This window comes from Symphodus melops (assembly GCF_947650265.1).
Source record: "Symphodus melops genome assembly, chromosome: 16".
NCBI lineage: Eukaryota > Metazoa > Chordata > Actinopteri > Labriformes > Labridae > Symphodus > Symphodus melops.
The window spans coordinates 8,750,830-8,774,628 of record NC_136706.1 but is presented as its reverse complement, the minus strand read 5'-3'; the positions used below and the strand labels follow the sequence as shown (position 1 = coordinate 8,774,628).

Here is a 23,799-nt window from a genome sequence, read left to right as displayed (position 1 = left end):
CTAGACGTAGCTAGATATTACTAAAGTCAGTCAGGAGGCAGTAGACAGTAACTACTATCCGTGCCGTACTACACCGTTACCTACTATTCAGAACTAGTACTAGTTTCTCTTTGCATTACCATTTTGTTCAACATTACAAAGCTGTCTTGTGTATTCAAAGACCAAATGAACCTATAGGGTTTTGCACTTGTCATTGTGTGTTTTGTCCCATACCTAAACAGAAGGTCTCTCTATCCAATATTCCACGCCATAGCAAACTACTCGTGTAAAACTGATGGCCTGATAATTTTCCACGTGTAGAGACTAGAGCACAGTATTTCTGCAGATAGACCCATGCGCTGCGAGCACAAGTAGCACTCGCACACTTTTGCCAGCAGATGGCAACGCTACAACAGGAAGTCATTAGGTCCAGCACAGAACAGTGGGTTTGAGCCAGGTGTCTGATAAACAAGGGCATAGGAGGATTTTTGTGTTGAGATATTGCAAATTGTATTCCAAATGTCAATTTCTTTAAGACCTATAAATATTAGAATAACTGTGAGCAGTACATGGTCTTCCCTGAAAAAGAGCATGCTTGGGTTGTGTTAACTGTTAAGCATTAAGATATCTTATTGGCTTGTTACTGAGAGTTATTAGATTTGCCCTGCAGCCCCTGCTAGTGTTTAATTACCCTTGCATTCTCTCCTTTTCAAAATGATAGAGATGACAGCAGCCATTGCCAATAGGTTAAAGCCGGGGACTTCACTAGACCTTAATTGGTTCATTTGCCTCTGCCTGCCAGGCACAGATGGAGCTCTTTATTACTGTCACTGCCAGCTTCATTCTGCTCTGATGAGGACTGTCTTAAGAGGCAGCACTTGACATCACAGAAGGACATGATGACAGAGCCAAAACATATTGCAGCAGAAGGGAAGAGTAGTTCTAACAGGTTTAGAAAGATCATGTATTCGTATCTATTATTAACAAACTGGAACCCATTCTTTTTGAAACAGATTGTTAGTCTTAAAAAAACTGAATTCAATGTCCTTGTTTATGAACATATTGTTCAGGGTAAAATGTCCTGGGTCCAGGGATTCAGTTGCATCCCTTTTATCATTTTTAATAACATGTTTGAAATACTTCTAGCATTGTTTTTTTTTTTTTGTTTGTTTGTGGTCTGTGTGTGCACATTTTTAAACGTGTACTCATTTACGTCCAAGTTTTTGTTTTTTATCTTTAGGCTATCTGTTGTATTTGTCCACCTGCATGCATGTTTGTTAAGGCTATGAATATATTTAGTCTTGACTTTTTACAGCAACCATTGTAAAAGGGCAGAAAATTAAACTCTAGATGAGGACAAATAATGAAAAAGAAAAAAAAAAAGGTTGATTTGAAAAAATATATTACTTATCAAGCTTGCAAATCCTCCTGTCCTCTGAAGTCTTCTAAATCAAAAGCTATTTTGGGAATAAATTAGCATCTTCCTATGAGAAAAAAAAAATCAGGTGTTTTAAAAAATAAAATGTATTAATCTCGAGCCACGGTAGCCTAATTGTGTCAGCTAATGTAATTGAGTAATGCCAGCAATTAAGTATTAAGTACTTATTTATTGATATATTGTCTCTAAAAAAAACCCAGACAAAAACGCATTTGCTGAGTAAGGGATTTTTAGAACCTGGAGTGGAGGGTAAACTCACACATTTGAGGGTTTTGACCTGTTTGACCACCCAATTTCTGTAGGTGTGGGGTCACAATGATTCTCACATGAGAGTAATTCTTTTACTCAGCCCAACTGTACAACCATAGAAGACTTCTGCTATAAACTCAAGAATAATAAATCATCCACAGCTATCATTTTAAATAAGGAGACATTAGTTGGCATGGCAACCTCATTTGCCATCGACAGTGCTCATTCATACTGAAAAATTACACGAACAAAGCTGTAAAAAACAATTCAATCTTTCACACAGAGAGAAGGTCAGAGTACATCTCTTGAATGTTACTCTTGTCTGATGTCTTTCCAGGAAGAACTACCACTCTTCTTGAGTTGGTCTGTTCTGTGATTGTTGGGAACATTTTGTAGAGCACATTTTTAAGACAAATTCTAGAAAATAAGAAGAAAGGTATTGTTAGGTGTCTTCAGTGTTGTTGTGCATGGTATAGGCAGGTATACAGAGTAGACCCACTTGTCTACCCACTTCTTTAGCCACTACTAGACCACTGGATGTCTTGATTGAGCCGGTCGATTCAGGATGTGAGTTATTGGATGTTAAATGTGTCAGGGGCTTTCGGTTGTCATTTTAAAAAAAAAGGCAAAAGTTATGGATAAATCCTATAAATAATTTGGAATAATGTTTTCTCTTGTGAATTAGGCGATTAAATACAGAATTCACAGATTGACAGTTACCCTAATCCTCTTCCATATATTATTTGTTGGCTGTCTGACAGGTTTATTATTCATTTATTTTGCTTGGGGTGGTGACTGTGGATTTAAGTAATGGGTAAAGGCCAAAAAATAGTCTGCACACTATCCTTCTACTTTTTGGAAATTATGAGAAAATTGGGATTTACTTCCAGCTCTTTTTACAAAAGACTATATCAGATTAAGAGTAGCTCCACTTTGTACATCATTTTTAACTGAGTTGTAGAAACAAATCTAGATGTTTACACACGCTTATGAGACAGGTTTTAAGAAAAAAGACTTTTAAAGATATTCTTCTCCTTTAAATTTTTCCGCGAAACAGCAACGTGCTTACTTTGACGGGTTTGGCATCCCGGCAGTGACCGCCTTCCCTTTCTCCCGATTGGTCGAGCCGTGGGAATATTCAAATCTGGCTTTGATTGATTGGCCCAGAGCCGGTCTCAACGACGCAGAAGACACATTTCCATTCCGACATCACTCTCTCTGAAGCACACTCACTCAGCTTGGTGGGCTGCCGGGATGACATGCAAAGGGAATGCACGGAAAACATAATCGGTGAAATAATCTCAATTCACGAATGGTGACTGTGTCGAGGGAGTTCTGTTAATGGAGTCAGCTCAATCCATGGATTTATCTCCGGAGGTTTCCAGTGTGCAGTCTAAAATCAGAGGCGAGATTGCTTTTGCAGAGGAAATACGCCTTCCGAGCAGGAGAACAACCAATCAGCCGTGGCGAACCAAAGATAAACAAGCCTTATGATAACACAAAACTCTGTGAGTACCTAATAGATAATTATTCTTGTTTACAAACTCCATGTTTAAACTGGTCAGTGTCGCCTCTTGAAATGTTTTGGCGATTGAAATTGTTTTGATCGCCCACTTGCCGAATCGATTTTTGTTATGGCAGTCGTGTTCTTACTTGACAATAACAGTAGATATAGCCTACTTTACAATGATGATATAAAGATGCGTCGGTTCATCGAGTTTGGATTTCCCTGCACAGATAACATATTTTAACCTCAATGAAAGATGCCTTGTGCGCACCAATCGAGGAGCGTCTCGCCCCTACTCTATGAAATGCCCTGTTATTGCTCATTTGTATAGGGCCAAATTCAACTATGAACTTTCTAGTAACTCATCACATAGTCATCTTTCCCAAAATATAATTAAGTGTTAAATAGACTTTCTGGATTTTGGAAACCGGAATTTGTATTTAAAATATGAGTTGACATTTGCATTTCAAGCGTGTTTTCTCCCAGAACTGCTGTACTCTTTTTCATCCCAAAGTGATATCATTGTGATGGTTGATTGCTTTGTAAGTCGCTTTATATGTCAGTGGATACTCAGGAAGCTCTTTGAAGTATATTATCGGTCATTGAGGGCTGCCTGAAGGTTTCCATTTCCATTGTCTGGAAGCCGGAGGTGGGATCATCGCACCTCACTGCACCGGTGGCAGCAGAGGTTGAAGGTTAGAGCCGCAGCAGAGGGAACTATAGATTATTGCCCAGGTGTGAAATTCTACCCTGCGTGCTTTTTCCTGCTTGTGCCAGATCCTTTATTACCCAGAGAGATGGGATGTCACAGCTTCCCACCAGAGGCAGAGGAGGAAAGTCTGCAATTTGGTGTTTTATTGTCCTCCTTTTTTCCCTCAGGCTGTTTTCTGACCAAAAGAGAAAAACACTACCTTATACACTTGCTTTGGTGAAATCATAAAGCTTGTGAACTATAGTTAACAACACAATGTTTTAAATATTGCTTAATATCAACCATTTAAATGATTAATCATGTAATCAGTTTGTCTATCAGACGTCAGAAAGTTCTGAAAACTGCTCATTTAGACTTCCCAGAGTCCAAATTAATATCTTGAAATTATTTCGTTTGAAAAACAAACAAAAAAACCCAAATTATAAACCTCAGCAAATCAGTGCATTTAAGTAACTTACATTTTTACCCCGAAAAGATTGATTACCAAGCTATTAAGCAATGAATGTTCTATTATTTTATTATTTTATTTTTTTGATGAAAGGCCCAATCTAGAAAATGTCTTGCTTTCGATTTCCTCCAAATCAATAAAAATCATGACCTTTGATTTACATCATTATAAAACTTGTATTTCCTCATGCCCCTCTCCTCATAAAATATGTTGTCTTGCTTGATTCAGGGTAAAATCTATACTTTAGTTTCTCAGTCTAAGCTTTTACTTAATGAGTAAATGTTTAATGTCAGTTGCATTCTGCCCACACTTATCTAAATTTAGACTATTAAAGTTGACTTATCTTAACGACATTTTCAGATGTGGTTGATTGTTTCGAATGGCCTGAACTTGTCTGCACAGCTTGTAAATTGCGTCCCACTATGAAGCAGTCAATGTTCAGGTATCCCATGGGGGTTTCCCTCTGATCTCCCATCACACCCAAGCAGTAATTCCAGCTCTGTGAAGAGAGGGGATTTGTCATTTTGGCTGCCTGCTTCCCTTTGCTTTCTCAGGAGTGAAGCTGAGCTCTGATTTATTGTGAAATTTCCCCCGGCTCACTCAATCTCCTTGCCTACCGAGTTACTGAATGCAGGAAACAGCTCGACCACAAGAGTGACCTTTTCTTGGATGTCTTTTTTACTGAGGCCAGAGCGAGGGCTGATTAAGGTCATGTCTTTTCCTGCCGTGTCATCCTGAGCTTCACATTTGAGGCTTTTTAAATGTAGAGTTGGACTCCTTGTAAAAAGACTGTAAGAGAGATTCTGAAAATATAAATATAAAATAAATGTCTTGGTTGCTTAGCCATTTCTCTTATGCACCCTCTCTTTAATCAACTTTTTATCTGCTAAGAGACGTCATGTGTAATTACAGGCAGCAGGCTATCTTTTGAAATCTGTCTAATTGGTCTTTTTATTGTAATAGGATGAAGGGAAAAGGAGAAAGGGGGTTAAGGGTGGAAGGTTAAGGACTGCGCCTCTGAGGTCAACAGGGAGGGGAGGGGGGCAGGGACTGGACTGTCAGGAGCTCCAGTAAGCTTTATTTTGTCTACATGATGGCTCTCAGTCACTCATTACTTCAAATTAATGATTTCGGCCGCCAAATTGCAATTGATGCATCATTATTTGCCCCAAATAGAAAACGCAGTGAGATGATGACATTTTTTAGTCGGTCCAGAGATCAAAGGGCCTCTTTTCCCAAGAGCATTTTGGGTTTTTTTTTCTTCTACAGAGCGCATCATTAGGTTATCTCCCACATTAGAGGCAGAATTTTCTCTACGGTTTCTAATTAGTTTTATGTTTGCATGAGGATTTAAATGACTGGAAGGAAGCAGCGATCCTAAACCTCCAGAGGACATGACTTTAAGGGGGTTGGGAGTATCAAGTTTCTTTTTTTTTTTTTTTTGTCTTCCAAAGTTAAAAGAAACAGTGGCGGGATTGGGAGGTGTGCCTGCGCTGATTACCTTGAGTTTGATTCCCTTAAAAGATTACTTATCTTTGCACAGAACCTTTAGCTCCATCTTTCACCATCTGTTATCTTTTGAAGTCAAGGTTTTCTAAAGGCTGGAGCGCACCCCACAGTTCACTGACAGTGTGTCAGTGTGCATACACTGGGTTAAGAAAGAGATAACGCTCTGTTTACCTTCTGATGCTACCTTGGTATTGGCCGGACTTTACCCCATACAGTGTGTTTCTTTTACCTTGGCACTGTCAGTGGGCAAGGGCAGATTTAGGTCAGTCCACCAAAGGCTGTGCAAAAAGATAAGATGTAATTGTGCAGCCTTGGATTCATGGCTACAATTGTTCTCAGCAACTTTAAACAAATTGTTCTTGCTATTATTGTCTCCAGGCGGGATCACAGGAATGGACAATTGAAAGTACACAGTCATGGATTCATTTACCATTGCATCGAGCTGTGGCTGCTGAAGTGAAGTGGTTCAAGTTCTGATTCCTAGAAGTTATACTGTGATTCATAGATGTAAAAAAATGTTGCTCCAGTTTGGCATGTTGACTTACCCGTTAAAGTGTTGTCTGAGGGGTGATGTTGTTTATAGCTCAGTTGGTAGGCGCACCATGAATGGAAGCTATTAGTCCTCACTGAAAAAGAATCTTTCCAATGAACTCAAGATCAATAGATTGGTAAGTTTCATAAGGAGTTGTTTAATCAATGGTGAATTCAAAGGGAAAGCCACTTTGGACATAGCATAGATAAAAAAAAAAGTTTAATGAGACGACTTTGCCTAATTGTGCAGTAGTGAGGAAATATGAGCTAGTCAGGACTAGAGACTTCTATAGCTCTCTGTTTGAACCTTGATTTGATTTATTGTGATTAGCAGCATTAGTAGCATTCTTAGACGTCTTTGCTCCAAGATTTATTGTAACCCAACCGTCTTATGAAGACTATGGTAGACACTGTAATGTCTCTGTGTTTTCTCCCAGACACCCAGTCATTAACACTGTGTGATTTCCATCCATCTAAATTCTCTGGACATCTGCCTGACCATTGCCCGGTGATGGTATTTACATAAAATCTATTCATGCTTGTGCATGAATTGTAAAGGAAAAGCTCCATAACGCTGTTGTAATACTTTTTTTTTTTTACAGGAGCTAATCTCAATGGAAATGAGGCTCATTGTTATCAGCCTGGGGCCTTAAGTGTTCTTGCAGCGTGGAGCAGAGTGGCTCCGGGTTGTTTGGTTATCCTGTATGTGAACCTTTGTGGCCTCTTTTTCTTTCTCTATGGTGAAGGAGGAGGAGGAAATCTGGGTCTCTCTTATATACCGCTCTGATACCAATTATGCAAACTATTATAGAATTTAACCAGGCCAGCTCTTATCGGCTAATCCAGAAGTAATAGATTCTATTAAAAATGTATGAGGGGGTTGGGGGGGATCAGTGTGTGTGTGTGTGTGTGTGTGTGTGTGTGTGTGGATGGTTTATAGAGATGAATATAGCAGCTGCAGAAGCACTGCTGTCTAATTCAGCCTGTATGTCAGCCTAGTTGTCTGGTCTCCATTACTTAGACTGGATCCTGTCGTTCCTGCCTTATAGATAATATAAAAGCCATACATAATATACAATTAATTACACAGTAAGTGGATTGCTATTCATGGAGCATGTCATTTAAAAAGAGACGCTGACTTTTCTCCTCTATAATGGCCAATTGCTCCAAGTTAATCATTTATTTCTTCCTAAATTAACCTTTTTGCTTTTGTGCTCCTTTACCTTGTCCTCATCGGAAGGTTCTGAGAGGAAGGAAGGAAAAACATTAGCATAGCACTCACATGCTAATCCATCCCAAGAGTGAATAGGGTGCTCGTCTTAAACCTTTTTCATTATCATCTAATTATTAACTGAGAATTCAGAGAACCGCTAACAGGAGCTGAGATGGCTCGGGTAAGGAGGTGTGTGTGTGTGTGTGTGTGTGTGTGTGTGTGTGTGTGTGTGTGTGTGTGTGTGTGTGTGTGTGTGTGTGTGTGTGTGTGTGTGTGTGTGTGTGTGTGTGTGTGTGTGTGTGTGTGTGTGTGTGTGTGTGTGTGTGTGTGTGTGTGTGTGTGTGTGTGTGTGTGTGTGTGTGTGTGTGTGTGTGTGTGTGTGTGACTGTGGCATATTGAGGATGTGTGTTTGTGCGCAGAAGTAGGAGTGTGCATCTGTTTTTTTTCTCCATGCCTTTCATGTTTGTTGAGGGGGAGGCTCTCTTTTTTGCAGTTAGCTTCTATCTCCGCTCTGACCCTTGATGCTGCATGAAGTCACGAAAGACTCCAGAAGGTCAGGCAGATGCTCGTTTCTGACTCTCTGTATAATTTAGGGCCTTTCCATGCTTCGATGGATGTTCTTTTGCAGCTATGGCCATTAAAAAAAAAAACAAGACTTGATTTTTAAGAACAGACTTTTTAACAAAGCAATGTCTTTTTCAGGGTTGTTGTGCATTATTATCTTCAGAAATGTGATCTACTATGCCACAAATGAGTTAGAAGCCAGTCATAAAGTTACTCCATTCCTGCCTCTTAAATTGACATTATCTCCTCCACACAATCTTTTTTTCTCCTGATTCGAGGACAGGCGACACCTTAAAAAGAAATTGCCATTTTGCATCCTGTCAATGATAAGAGATCGAGGCTTGAAAAATAGATTTATTTGTCAAGACATCCTTATCAGGAAACCATTTGGGGGACAGTTAGATAGACTGCGAAGCACAAGGTCTTTATCTCGCTGACAGGCCCCTCGGTGGACCACATCACGCTGCTTATCAGCTGCATGGATGTCGCCTGAGAGTGGCAAGGATTAGACGTCCTTGCAGCTTATACTTTGCGCTCTGTTTCTTTAATTTGCTTGTTGGTGAAGTTCTTGAAGACATGAACTAGTAACACATGAAAAGTGCAGAAGAATTCAGGCTTCCGACCATACACAAGAAGCACATTTATGACCCTGTATCATAATTAAACTGACTTAATTGACCGTTATGTTAACACAATCTAGACTATTATTTTGAAGGTCGAGTTGAACTGGACTGCACTCCGGTACTTGGCAAAAAGTCTGTACCTTATATCTGTAGCCTACTATTTTAGCCTATCTCAGTGGGGAGTGGTATGTTGTGATTTTTTTGTAGGAAATAGTAAAAAAAATATGAAACTTTTTTTTTTTTTGTAGGGGTTGGAGATAATGATACTGATACACCGCTTGAGTCGGCCAGATAAAATCATGCATTCTGGGATCTCTTTCATCCCATATCTCTCCCTTCGTTTTATTTATATCCCCACTCTTGAGCAAGAAGATCTCTTTAAATTTGAAATTCAGATGGCAGGATGAAAGAAACCATCATTACGCACACTTTTCTGCATCATTTCTTGCTCATCTTTCTTGCTTTCAGAGAAACTTTTTTTTCTACTGGCCCTTCTTTGAATTATAATGTCTTTCTTGATGTATTTTACTACAGCAGAAAATTATGGGAGTAATGGAAGGTATTCCAATTTCTGCCTCATTTTCTGCTGGTGAAGGGATTTCCCTGGAGAGTCCTCTCCTCCCTTATACTCCTGTGTTTTCATCATATCCATCTCAACACTAAAAACGTGGTAATGGAAGGGTTGTTGTGAAATTGCCATTATTTTCAAAATGGAATCTGAACATACCGAGGCTTTTAGTTCCTCAAATGTGTGTGTGCTTGGATGAGACAGGTTGCACTGAGCATTTTGAAGTGGGCTTGTCACCAAGGGACAGATGTTGAGCAGAGGAGGGGGGCAGGCGTGTGAGGAAAAGGAAAAGCTAGGGAATCTTTTTTTTTTCCTGGCACCTGAGTAAAATGAAAGCCACTCTCCTCCTTTTTGAGGATAAGGTAATCACATTTCTGCAGCTCGTCGCTGAACGCTGTATTCTGTGGTTGAACCACTTTAGCTCCTATTCGGACCCTGAGGGAGAAATGAAAGCAAAAATTCAAAAGAACCTCAAAACCAGACAAGAAAATTGCCAATCTGATGGTTATATGCTGAAGACTTATGCTAGTTTCGTTGAAGAAGACTGTGCTGTAGTAAAATAACAGTTTTTTTTCAATTTAACTTATTATGATATAATGACTTTGTTTCTGGATTCACAAGGTGGCACATGCGCTAACATCAGAAAATAGCCAATGTTAGTATTCAGCTACTGCCTTTAATAATAGCTTAGAAGATGGCTGAATGCTAACATTGCCTTGATATGCTAGGAAAGCCTGTGGTTTATGTCTTTAAATTAACCTTTATTTATGTTAACACTATTGGGGGAAATGGAATAACAAATATTTTGGAAATTAAGCTACATGTTTGCATTCCTCTCCTTTTATAGTATTGCACTTTGAAAAGCAATGCCATGAAATCACCTTTTGGCTAAAGGTTCAATTAGCTCAGAAGTGGCTAATTGCTAACATTAGCTGTAGTCTTTAAATATATGTTCCAAATACAATATCATTCAATCAGCTCATTTATACATAGGGCAACAGTTCAAATACAGCAACAGTTCAATGAAATTATAATATTTGTCATACTTCCTGTAGTCATACAAACACAGCAGGATACAATCATTCTGCCCTGCGCGTTAGGCTAATGTCCGAGGACAGAGGCTCACATATGAATACAGTCGCGAGTATGTACCTGACTCATATAAGGTGAGAAATCTTTCACAATAACCCTGCAGTTCTTGCTGTGAAAACATTCAAAACCAACGACTCCTGAGATAATCAAAGAGAATTTCAAAGGGGATTATTACTTTATTCCCTCCTTGTACAGCTTGTCTGAAGAATGATTGCGTCAACTATAAGCTGCGGAGGAAGGTTTTTAAAGACACAGTGATAATTTCCTCTTACAATAATCTTCAAAAAGCACAGCTGATTGAAAATACCAAGCTGCTTTTGGCCTTCTCTGCTGACCAAATACAGCCATAAATTTATTGAACAATAAAGCTGTGTTACAGGGGTTGGTACTAATTGAAATTTACAGCCTCATGGGCTAACAGAGGCCTTTCTTAATGATCCGTGCGATTGCTACTAACAAGTTTGATAACAGCGAAGAGCCATCAAAACAACTTAAAAGAAAAGCAGAGATGAAAATTCCTTTTATGATATTACTTTTTTTTAATGCACAGTCTCAGCACTTTAAAGAGAAGCTCCTGAATATGAATATGTCGAGTGAACATAGTGGTTGCAGGGTTATCTTTGAGCATGAGATATAAAACTGCTGAAGTAACATGGAAATTCTGTTTTGTAAGAGGAGTCCCCTGTGGGGTTTTCAGTGAGCCAGATTGCAGTTTTTCCTTCAACCCCATGCTGGTCTTTGATGCATGATATTATATCTTTTAATTTGAGGTTTTTACTTGATGTTGGCATTAATTCCAGTAATCCTCAAAACCATGTGGTCTTTACAATCCCACAAATTAAAGGTGAACCTTTCAATAGAAGTGACTAAAGTGTTGGTGGGGTTCACCTTTTGGAAGGGTGGAGGTTTTAAAGCCACTTCAGCCATCATTCTGTCCAACTTTTTATTTAAACAACTTTTGGACCGATGGTTTCATTTCATGGTGTCCAAAGAATGATGCAGTCGTTGCTGATCCCTCCCATGTTTCTCCATCAACAGCGCAAAGATGGTCTTTATTGTTTTCTTTTTGCTATGTCTCAGTAATTACCAGATAGCTTGCCTTGAAATGATGGTACTGACATTGACATCAAAATGTTATATATATTTTTTATGACAGCATATCTGAAATACATATCGCATTCCTGTCAGATGTACTCTGGCTTCGATGCAAATAAGGTTGAATTTTTCTTACCATGCCCACATCATGAAACATTTAGCCTGCCGGGTGTTTTTTCAAAGTGGTCGAATCCCCAGAAACTCACCAATTGGTTTCTGGAGTAAAGTTTAAAGCCTCGAGTTTGGCACGTGGCTTGTTGTCAGTTCGATGACAGCGTTTGGATGTATTTCTACATTTGTATGGTGGTTGAGAGATTGCTGTGAACAATTTGACTCTTAAATAGGATCGTGTTTATCAAGTAGGTGTTAAACTAACTGAGAAGTAAAGGTATTATCTCATCTCGTCTCATCTTTACACACTGGAGATTATTTGTCTACCAGTGGTGGTGCCATCAGAAAGTTTGCAGTGTTATGACAATTCTAAACAAGACGTCACTTCTGAGCAGGAGATTGTACAGTTGTTGTTTTTTTGTAACATCAAAAACACAGTGGTTAACATTTGTATAGACTCTTGTGGGTTTTTGTTTAAAGGTATTTTATACCATGTAAAAATAAACAGTTTCTACTCTTTTCCAGCAGGTTAACCCAGGCTGGTTTCAGCCCTTGTGAACTATCATGCTGGCCTGCATTCAGAGACGGCAGAATCTCTCGTCGCAGCATCTCGTCTGTAAACCCAAAAACCTCGATGTCCAAGCACAGCCATTACTGCTATCAGTACCACCGCTGCAGGCCTGCACCCGTAAAGGTGAGTTTATATCACACATGTTAATATGTCTAAAAGTTCTACACTGATAGTTTTGAAATAGAAAACAAAGGTAACTAGCCTTGGTCATGTCCCTGAGTTATTTTCAATCCATCATCTTCTGTTTGACCTCGTTGCCTCCAGGTGCACACAAAGATCATGAATGTTATTTAGCAGTGTGCTGAGCAACTCTAAAGCCTCTCAAATTAAAATAATGGGCCGCCTGATGATGATGATGCCTTTTAATTGGGCAACTAATCAGTGTGCTCCTGCGGTGCAAAAGTGCGCAGGTCAAAGTGGACTCTGAAATTACACAGTTAATCAGCTCTCTCGTACGGGGTTACTAATGATGTTCCCATTTTGTGGAGAAAGTGCTCCTTGTCAGTGTTGTTTGACCTTCATCTAGACTGATTACACTGCAGTCATTGAAAGGTTGAGTGGAAGCCTTCGGGACTAACCTGCACTGACATTTGTGATTAGATTTCATTCAATTAATTGATTGAATGCGACATGTTTGCAGATTTACTTCTTGGTCTAATACTGCATTTCCCTTATTGGTTCCTCTGCATCCATATAATTTGTGCAGTGCTTCCCAAATTACATAGTCTTTTTCATCCTGTGCAGTCTAGATGCACATAATGAGATCAGAGAGACACAAACGAAGTTATTCGGCTGTTGTTTGGTTTTCATGAAGGCTTTAAAAAAATTGCTGATGCCTTACATTTCTTTGCTGGGTTGAAAGCTATATTGCAGATCTATAACTACTCAAAGTTTAATGGTTCAGCTAGATATTTATTGCAGTATTATGAATGGACTTGGCTATGAAGTATTACATTATTCGTTCATAAAGATCTTGTGTTCTAATTGACAGAGCTGTTGCAGATTGTTGTATTGTTATTACACTGTGCCTGTTTTGTTAAATAAGTTGTATTTGGACTCATGGAAGGAAATCTAACACCCGCCTGAAGCTAGCACATGTTTCTCAGACTGTGGCCGCTTGGAAAATAGAGCATACAAACACTGAACAGAGACATTGTGTAGCTTATTATATGACTTAGACAGAGGCACATTGGACTCAAGGTTAGCGAAGCCTATGTGATGAACAGTATGTGCAGAGGGCAATGGTCTGCAGTATTTTGTCTGTCTATCATGTTGCATGTTCATTTGTATAAGCTCATGCGAGCTCATAAAGCTTCTTTGTTCATCCATCATGAAATATGACACTGCAGACTGTAACCTCTCATTGAGTGTGTATAACATTGTAAGTGTACTTGTGGGTAGTATGGTCAGTATAGAGTTCCAGGTTTTTATTAGCCTGTCATTATCAGATTTCAGTGACACCTGTATATACATACAGGTGTTTTCACTTATCCGCCCCAATGAGACCTATTCTCCGGTTGCTTACAGTTTTAAAGATCAATAAACCATAAAAAAAAGAAAGATGAAGGTTTTCCTGATATAGCAGGTACAAAAATACGAACAGAAAAGTTACAGAGATGTTAGCCAAGTGCAATGTAGAATTCCCCACACAATCTTCAGAAGATTATTGTTTTTCTCTAAGAATAATTATAATTCCCACATTTCCTCTTCCCTCCCATCTTTCATTTTCCCCCCATCTAAATTCCCTCCTTGTCTTTTTTTGTTATTAAATATTAATTGGGAATCAATGCAGCACTTGTCTGCTAAATGCTGGAACAGAAGGGCCTACTTTGCCTCAGGCAGAACCAGAGCTGCGTTTCTCATCCTGTTTACCTGCAGGGCCTTTTTCTTTCCCCTCTTGAGTTTTATGTACTGCGACTGTGCATAATGCAGCACCTTTCAGTTCTACTCTGACATTTCCAGCACAACCGCAGGGAATAGGCTGCTGATCAGTCTGTGTGGCCCCGGCTTCTTCGTTAAATGAGACGTTGTTGGACAGAGTTAAATAGGGACAGTCTTTAGTCGCTTCCGCGCTTTTGAAAGCCATTTCCATTTTGAGCTATCAATAAATGGAAGGCGTGAGACACGAAAGCACTCAGCGGCACATACCCATGTGAAAGATTTCTGAGAAACCAGAGTTAGGATTTATGTGATGAGAGTGAATGAGAGCTGTTCTCTTCCTCAGCTATCTAAGCTTCAAAGCCCGGGCTGGAAATGGTTTTTCCCACGCTGCTGGCCTGCGCTCGGGTCGAGCTGGCTTTGAGAGGGGAAACTTTGCCCAAGCTGGGCCAAGCGGCACAGAAACAAATGAGGAGTGACACTGGTGCAAAGAAGTGTTCGGCAGAGCCTCCTCGAGCACACATAACTAAGTGTTCAGCCCTGAGGTTACTCTTCTCTGTGAGCACCCTTCATGTAGAGATCACTGACACTGAGTGAGGAAGGCAGGAATGTGAAAATGGAGTGTCTGTATTTTTATTTAGTGTGTGTGTTTGCGAAAGAAGGTCATGAATGAAGAGGTTAAAGAGAGCAAAATTTCCAAACGTATGTTCTAGTGTCATTCTGTATCTACTTTTCCTCTTTGTTGTGTGGTTAAAGAAAATAGCTGACAAGCTGCTTTAAAGGTTCACATTATTGCCGCTAGCCATCCTTCTGCTTACAAAGAAAAGCCGATGATACTACAGCATTATAATAATAGTTATTGAACTGTATTAATCAATAACTTGAATCTACATTAAGTCAATGAGTCAGTGACTAAATAGTGAAAAGGGTCTGTAAGCAACATAACCAGTGAATAGCCTTTAACTACCTTTGTGTTAGCATCTTCAGCACATTTAGACACATTTACAATACTTTTCATGTAACCAACCAGAGTATCTCTGTTTTGTTTTTCAAGAAAATAATACTGATAATACAACAGACACGCAATTAATCAACTTTGGGCTCTATAGCTTTTAATGTCTGAACTTTACCAAGCTAACAAACAAAAAATAAATGTCATGCTAACATGCTAACAAAGAGCTAGATGTTTATTTTAGGAGTAGGCCTATATGTTTGCATTTAAACGGAGCTCAAGATGGACAGGATATAATACTGTAGACTCTTCAGGTGTCAAAAAAAACTTTCATGATCATGACTGGATGTTTAAATATGAAAGCTCTTTTTCCTGAAATGTTTGTTTGGAGTTTTACAATAGTCCTTGTTCTTGTTTTTTCCCTTTTCAAAAGTGTTTATGGTTTTTTTGTATCTATATTTAATGTTTGAACATGGATAATGTTACAAGTAATTTTTGTTGGGGGAACCAGTTTTAATAATTTTATTAGATTTGTGTCTGATAAACCAAACACAAAATCCATGAGCCACAGCTGCTCGGCTGTGGAGACAAAGGAAGAGATTAGAATCAGAGCATAAGCAAATTGAGCAGTTGAGCAGTATATTTAAAATATATTAGAATCAAAAGTTACATTTGCATAAGTATGGATTATGTTCTCAGTTTGCACGCCCGATTTATAGAGGTTTTAGTTCTCGAAGAGGCCAGACCAGGGTTGGCTACTTTTCCACATGTCATAGCCAACTCTCTATCTCCCTGTTTCGGACTCGAAATCCACTGTCCTGTCTCTCCAGCACAGACCCAATAAGAAATCTGTAAAACTGATACATTGGCTTTATATTATATTGACAGACTGTTTAAAATGATATCGACGGCTTAAAATGTACTCCAGTTATCCATCACAGCCATCATAAAAACATAAAATAATATAAATATTACAAAATTAAAACCCAATAAAAATGTCTTCAATTTGTGGCCAGAACCTAGCTGCTGTTTGTTTTGGTGTTTCTGCCTTTTCTAACCAGCACAAAGTCCAATGCAGCAGCTTGTCTCACAGAGATGAATGAGGTCAGGGCCAATTAATTACATGGTTCTAATGACTGAGCTTATTGGGCCAACTGGGTACATTGAAGGGGTTGTCATGGCAACGTAGACATAGGTTTCTTAAATGTGTTGTGAGTGTGCTTAGCCCATGCTCATTAATAAAGTCCAGAGTATTTTAAACATCAGGATTATAGGTGCCTTTTCACGCCTGCTGAGAAGCCTCGTTATGTTGGTAACTGTTGGCTTCTCAGCGTGGTACATGTGATGCTCATAAACATGCTTTTTTATGTGTTCATGATTAGTCCGCTGCATTACATCAAAGACCTGCAGGATATTTGGCTCTCACTTCAGGAAGGAATTATTTATGAATTTTTTCGTTATACGTTTTGGGAATAATCCACAGTGGTCACTCTAATTGTTGCCTTATGTTGGCCCTCGGGGTCTGAAGTGGTTGGAAGCCGTGGTTTTGGAAACACAGTCATGCCGTTTTCAGCCCTGCCTCTGGGGCTTGTTTTGCCCATAAATTAATGATTAACTCAAACTGCTCTAAAACAATGAGGTCTCCGCTCTAATCTGTGGGTTAATGGCTGCAAGCGTGACCACGGGGAAAAGATTAGCCAGTTTAAAGTAGCAGGAAGCGTTGAGTGGGATTGTATGGGGGTGGAAACTGGGTTGTGCAAGACCATATATATATACACACACACACACACACACACACACACACACACACACACACACACACACACACACACACCACAATGGTAAATACCCAATGTTTTATACCCTCATGCTTTTATTTATAAAATCTCTTTCTTTCAGTCACAAACAACATTCACAAACATAACAATTTAAGCCTAGCACTGATCGAGAGTCTATAATTGGCCTCCCACCCCCTACTGTTTCTCTCCATGCAGAAAAGAGGAAATCAGGATTAGGTGTTTCCTGTGAAAGTGTGCCAGTTTCACTCAGCATGGGGCCACAACAGTTGAGCAGCATGTTTAATACGCAGAGCCCTATCCAACCGGGAAAACATGTGAAAACTGACGAGTGGGCCCATTAAATCTATCAATCCAACCCTGTAGATGCATCACACGTTGGTGTCATTATGCTGATTTTTTGAGAAAAAGACAAAAAAAAAAAGAAGCTTTTCAAATCTTACATAAGCTGCTTCAATCAGCACTGTTGTGGTGGTGCGGGGGGGATTGAGGATGTGAAGGGTCATAGAATTAAAATTTGTAAGGAGTGCATGACGCCCTCAGTGAAGGTTGTTTTTTGATCTCCTTATTCTGTCAAGGTTTTCCGTCCGTCTCCACTCCTATGCTTTCTGTCAGGGCTGCAGAGTGAAACAGCGTGCCGTTTGCAGGTTCAGGGTGATTAAGTGCTTAAGGTTAGACTGCTAATTATCTCTCTGCAATTCCTTACCTGACAGCACACGGCTGCCATTTCCCCCCGTTGTCATGTGAACAGCCTTGTATTTGTTTTCTCTCCTCATCTTTATTTCCACTGCTGAATATTTTTTTGTTGTGTGGCTGCAGTGGCACCTAATAAAGACAGGCATGGAACTGAGCAGTAAAGACACCATATAGAAAAATAAACACTTTTCATCTCTTTTTCTTCTTTGTAATTTTGTTAATTATCTTGTGACCTTTAAGGGGTGGGAGGGGGGGTAATATGACTTGTTGGTCTCATGTGTATGAAGTGCATTTTCCTCTGCCTGTGTGCTTCTTATGTTCTAAACATCACGCCTACGTTAATGCAAACCTCATCTCCTGAAGGCATCATGGGCTTATTAATTAAACAAATCCTACATCTGAGGTAGCTTTTGCACACAGTTTTACAGATAGTTTCATCTGCCTTCTAAAAATATATTCTAAAAAAAAAGGCATTTTATTTTTTTGCTGCAGGTAAAATGCCTCAGATTTGACCGACTGACACAAATGTAACCCATATATAAGTACGGTTTGAGATAAAAGCTTCATTTGTACTCGTTGGTTTGCTTGAGCTGAAAGCAACTTTGGAGGCACGCCAGATGAAAAACGAAAGGTTAAATATACAGCTAAAGGTTTTAAATTCAAACTCATCCAGATTTTTTCTGTACGCAAATCACCTCAGAATTTATAAATGTTGTCAGTTTCATGAGAGTATATTTGCCCTTATCTTGAACTTACACACAGAAGGCTCTTGCCTTCTTGAGAGAGATAAACATCAGCTTCAGTGTTGCAAGATTATATTTGATAAACTACCGTTTTTCTATACTATTTGACCTGGATATGTTTTTGCAAATACTGTCATAAGTGACTTTAAGTTGCACTTTTATGACTGCTACCACCACATGTTTGAATACTGTACCATTCAACACCATTGATTGGTTTTAAAATCCTCAAGATTGAGATACGGGCTTCTGGATGTCATTTCCAGCGTTGTGTTTAAAGCTCTTTGTGATGTTTCCGATCTCAGTTTTTAACTTCAAATTATCCAGCAGTTGGTCTTCTGTCAGAATCAGCTAAAATAAGCCCTTATTAATGCACATGTCACACAGTAGTGGCCCTCAGAAGATAAATCTGTGAATTCAGAGTGGAGATGGCCTATTTGCTAATGAGGTTTCCATAGTGCCACATTAAGGCAGCCGCAGTAAGAAGTGCAGCTGTGTTGTGTCTCCACGGCTCTGACAGGGCTGTAATCTCTGGACTAACAATATCAGACACCCTGTGAAGATGTGTTAGCATCCAAAGCGTTTGAAGTGTTTGTGGTGCAGTGAGCCAATCACAGCATGCCGGAGCCTGACACTGACATTTTATTGGGCGAGAAATGGATAAGAAAGACTTTTTTTTTTGTTTTCCTCATCCATCTGTGGTGATTGAGTAACTTTTCTGTGGCAATTAAAATATGTGTTTTGTTCACACTTCTTTCAGGTGTATTGAATCTGTTCTTCTTGTCATAGATCTCTGTGTTGTTTTGTTTTTTAACTTAAAAATCAATTTGCAGGGGATATTTCTTTGTAAGGGAAATTATGGAAACCTGAGCTTCCATCTTGATGCTATTTACAGTTTAAACAGCTCTCTGATGTCACAGATGTTGTTCTCTCCTATAGCAGCACTACCCTGTGATACATAATAAGCAGTGTTTTGCTTTGTTGTATTTCTCTGTAGAATTCATGCATGCTCCTGGCGCCGCGGTGACGTTCCTCCTGCTCCGCAGGGAGATTGCTGGATGGATTGAACACTCCACTTTTCCCTTCTATTTTCCCCCCCCCTTCCATTTTAAACACCCAATTTATTTCTTTCATGAGATGGATCTTGTAGATTGAATCATTTTCACAGTCGGGAGGCTCACTGTAGGCCCCGAAATGAAATGAACTCCCAAATCAATTTCAAATGGGAACAACAAGTGAGCTCTGTCTCTCTCTCTCTGCATAGAATTGGTTTTGTTATTGAAAATGAAATGAAGTGTTTTGTTTTTATTTTTCGCTTCTTTTAGTGCAAATTACTGCCTTGTTATTTCGCCGGCCAAGATTCCCACCAACCTAAAGCCAGATCTGTGTTCATTTCCGTGCCTTTTTTTTCTTTTGATGTCAGGAGTTCTGTAAAAGTGTCACTCTAAATGCAGGCTGTAATTTCTACAAGGTGATTTATTGTTTTTTAAATGGGGCGCCTTTTTTCCACCTTTCCTTTGTCGCTGCGAGTTAAGCAGCCATGAAATTGCCTGAATAATAGTGTTTAAATCCAATGTCCGTCCTGACAGCTTTCCTGCACACAATTCAATCCTCAGTGCGTTTGGTGATTGCTCTCTCTTTTTTTTCTCTCCCTCTCTCTCTCTCCAATCTGGCTTGACTTTTCCTTCAGTTTAAGCTCCAAGCTTTTACAGTAGACCCAAGTCAGGTTTATAAAGGCATAAAGTAGAACAGCATTTCATAGGCAGGAACTGGTGATGCAGGGTTGTTTGGAAACGGCAAAAAATGAAGGATGCATCAGAGGAATAGTAGAATTTAAGCTAACTGTTGGGCTAATTATCAGCTATGTAAGAAATGACTAGCTTAGCAAATGTTATGGTGGTTTTCAGTCTATTTTTCTCCATTCATAACAACCACATCTTTCTTAGTCTCTGATTTTTAACTGTTAAGTCATCAAAGTGAATTTAATTGGGTACCTACCTTCCTCTGTTTACACTCTGATTTCCCACAGTGAACTAACATTGTCTTAAACTAACTCTGAATTAATTTCACTTAGCGCCGTCACACCAACCCTTAAGGCGCTTCCCTCCTTAAAATGAGTGTGTACATATTCATGTCTGTCAGGATCACTGAAAAAAGGGTCGAGATTGAAATGAAAACCGGTGATCACAAGTTCCTCGTGTTCTGCCGCTTGTCAGTTCATCTCTCGCTTCTGTCTGCTTCTTTCTCAGGCGAGCCGGCCTCCATGATCTCTCGGTACCCTTCTCCTGCAGAGTTGGATGCTTTTGCCCAGAAGACTGCCAACAGCCCTCTGTCCATCAAAATTTTTCCCACTGACGTGCGGGTGCCACAGCACAAGCAGCTGAACAAAACCGTGAACGGCTTGGACACCACAGGACCACGCTACAGCCCCTACTCGCATCCATACTCAGGAGGAAACCAGGGTTTGTTAGCCGTCATCAAAGCCTCTGTGGTGGTCAAAGGTGTGCTGAAAAACTCTGAGGGCAGGAGGACTAAACATGCAAACAGCCAAACTCCCATGGCACCGTACAATAATCCTCTGAATAACAGCTACACCGTTAGACATGGGCACAAGGCCTATCATATAAGCTCATGTAAGCCCCCTGACGTTCCTGTCGAGGCGGTTTGTTCGAGCACAGGGATGGCCTCAGGAGATCAGAGCCTGGCCCCCCAGTCTGAGCTGGCAGATGTTCAAAGCCTGATGATGAGGCAGATGAGCAGAGTCCCTCACAGCCAGGCCCTGCAGCTGGGGGGGGAGGCCCGAGCCAGCCCCTCACTGCAGGCCGTGGCTGCTGTGGCCAACTCGGACTCCGACTTTGTTCTTGGAGTGCCACCCCAGAGCAGTCTGGCATTCACGGGGGCAGTGATACCTTCGCGGAGGGTAGATGGGGGCAAAGCAGGGTACGTGGAGAAGGGAGAGTACACGTTATGGCAGCAGAAACATCAAATCCAGCATCAGCAGCAGTATCAGCAGGGAGCAGGGAGGATGTACAGCATAAGGAATTGCGCTCAGGGGCACAGAGCTGCAGACACCAGCCAGTCTCCTGAAAGCTGCCTCCCTTTGGCGTCGTATAGGCTGCATCCTGGCAGTCTGGGCACGAGACATGAGCGATCAATCAACTCCTCTCTGAACTGCTCCACCATGCAGGTGGAGCCCCCTGTCGGTCAGTTCTTCGTTCCTCTTTGGGATGGTGGTCTGGCTACTCCTCATAGCGACTGTTACAATTCTCAGGTGCTGGCAACGGGTACATGTGTAGCCAGGCCTAGAAACCCGGGGCTCTCCCACCAACAACAACTCCACCTAAACCGCCATCAACACTACCACCAGCCACAACTTCACCCTCCTCTCCATCTTCACTCCCAGGCCTACAGCACAGACCAAAACCTCTGTTGTGGGCTGCCGAGTAATAGCCTGTGCCATGCTGCGGTGCTCAGCAGCAGCCTGCAGTCTCTGGAGTGCCTCATCAGTGAGATCCAGCCTCCCTGCATCAAAGAGCGCATGCTGGGCCGCGGGTACGAAGCCGTGGGGATGCCTCAGCTCCTGGAGCACCACCAGCAAACCCACATCCAGCTCCCCGTCTACAGATAAGGACGCAGAGACGCAGCAGCAAAGCCTCTTAGAGATAATGGAAGTGTGTCAGCTCCAGGCGTCTGTGAGAAAAAGACATGCCGGTTTTTTTTTAGTTTGTGCATGTACTGTATTTGTAGAAAGCTTTGTGTTGAAAGCCTAAATTGGTAAATGATAATCATGACTTAAGATACAGGTTTATCTTAAGGACTCTGTGTTTTATTTTTATATCTCAACTGGCCATCAAACAAGCCTGCTGTTCCTGGTTTCACACTGATGCTGAGTGTCTGACTGTTTCATTTTAACATGAGTTGTACAGCTTGCAGATGATTCCTTTGGTTATGTTTGAAACATGGAAAGTTACTGAACTGAAATAATCTTAGTACTCTTCTAAAAAAAAAGAAATAGCATCAAGCTTGGAAGGATTGCGAGTAACTGATTCTGTGAATATGTTGTACATTTTAACTTTAAACAGCCTTTTATTTAAGAGGGAACATTTCTTTAATATGAACTGAACTTCTGCTGCTTTGTTCTGGATTCTGTTTCGTTCTCCCTACTTGCAGTGACACACATTAGGCAGCGCCCAGAGCTTGTGCAATGTGATGCAAATCCCTTCATCAACTGGAAATATTTGATCATTTTGAAACTATCTATAAATATGTATTATGTTCTCCAGAGAAAAAGTCATGTTATTGAACACTGTTTAGTTTTTTTTACTTAGCCATGCTGAGCATATTGTATTAGGACTGCTGCCTATCCAAATCAACACTGTGGCAATTCAGGCCGACATAGATGTGCCCTGTGGTTGTATTCTTTTCTTTTCTTTCTTTCTTTTTTAGCATTTTTAAATTTCAAGAGGTTGTGTGGACATGTTTTCTTGAATGAAATGCTTTTTCTCTTGAAGGTTGTGACATTTTAACAACATGCGAGTGTAATGGAGTGTGACACTGGTAAGCAGGCCACCTGAGTCTTTTAAAATACGTTGTTTTCTTTTAGTATGGCTATACTCTCTGATGGAAGGAAATGTATGATTGACATGTTCTTTGTGTCTGCACTGGTTCTGTAATATTATTTATTTCTGTTGGCCTGTTCAGTTATATGAAAAACTGTCTCTATAATTATAAAGTGCAATTATTATATATGAACATGGAGTATGTTGTTGAGATAACTACATTTTGCAATGTCTGACCCTAATCCTTCACCCTCTTTGCCTCTTCTTAATAAGGATTGTCGAGTAAATGAAATTTTCTAAACCCTGCAAATATGTTGTCGTTATGCATCATTTGTTATTACATGAAGTGTGCCGCAGAGAAGAGGGATTTATTCCATGAATGAGTGATAAACTATTTAAGGAAATGTGAGAAATGCCTTCAGGTTTATTGCAAAAGGATTTCAGGCTTAACCATTATATTCAGATCTATCTTTTCACTGGAGAGTGGCAAGCTTTATAATATGATGCAAATCAGCCCTGTGTTGAAATATATTGGATTGGCTTATCGATAAATGATGCAACTTAAAAGTGCTAATTTATTTTATCAGAGTATTATATTAGACTAGACGGATGGCCAGTGCTTTAGGCAGATGACATAGAATACATATATGTAAATAAAAATGTAAAGGCGGTTGCTAATATTACATTCGTCCATGAAAAATACATTGTCTTGAAGATAAATCAACAAGAATATTACTGTTCACACATGTAGAAATGGGCTTGCCATTATCCAGCTATTGAATTGCTAATCCTAGACGCCTTGCAGCATGCATGCATGCCTGCCTGCACCTCTCATTTTTGCTTCATTTATCCTCCTAAATTGGATGCTGTAGCAGTAATGTGGTTTAGGTTGCCATAGACATCAAATGCACACACATTTTGAGAAGTCTTCTACAAAACAAATAACCTAGAAGCATGAATAATGGCAT

The 23,799-nt window shown here is 40.1% G+C and overlaps 1 protein-coding gene across 2 annotated transcripts; it reads left to right on the top strand.

Moving 5' to 3' along the window:
• Positions 1-2,848: 2,848 nt before the first annotated feature.
• Positions 2,849-23,024, top strand: LOC306836736 (protein FAM222A-like). 2 transcript variants are annotated; one of them, XM_079363986.1, is made up of 3 exons: positions 2,849-3,174; positions 12,168-12,333; positions 20,522-23,024. In XM_079363986.1, exons 2-3 carry the CDS (start codon positions 12,204-12,206, stop codon positions 21,898-21,900), a joined length of 1,509 nt encoding a protein of 502 aa, XP_079220112.1. In that variant the 5' UTR covers positions 2,849-3,174; positions 12,168-12,203; the 3' UTR covers positions 21,901-23,024. The 2 variants fall into 2 exon arrangements, with proteins under 2 accessions (XP_079220112.1, XP_079220111.1); XM_079363985.1 differs by having other exon boundaries at positions 12,165-12,333.
• Positions 23,025-23,799: the final 775 nt, after the last annotated feature.

Excerpts from the sequence above, each read along its gene's own strand:
- LOC306836736 (XM_079363986.1), top strand. The coding sequence starts at position 12,204 with ATGCTGGCCTGCATTCAGAGACGGCAGAATCTCTCGTCGCAGCATCTC. Across the intron at positions 12,334-20,521 it reads GCAGGCCTGCACCCGTAAAG|GCGAGCCGGCCTCCATGATC; the intron begins GTGAGTTTATAT and ends CTTCTTTCTCAG.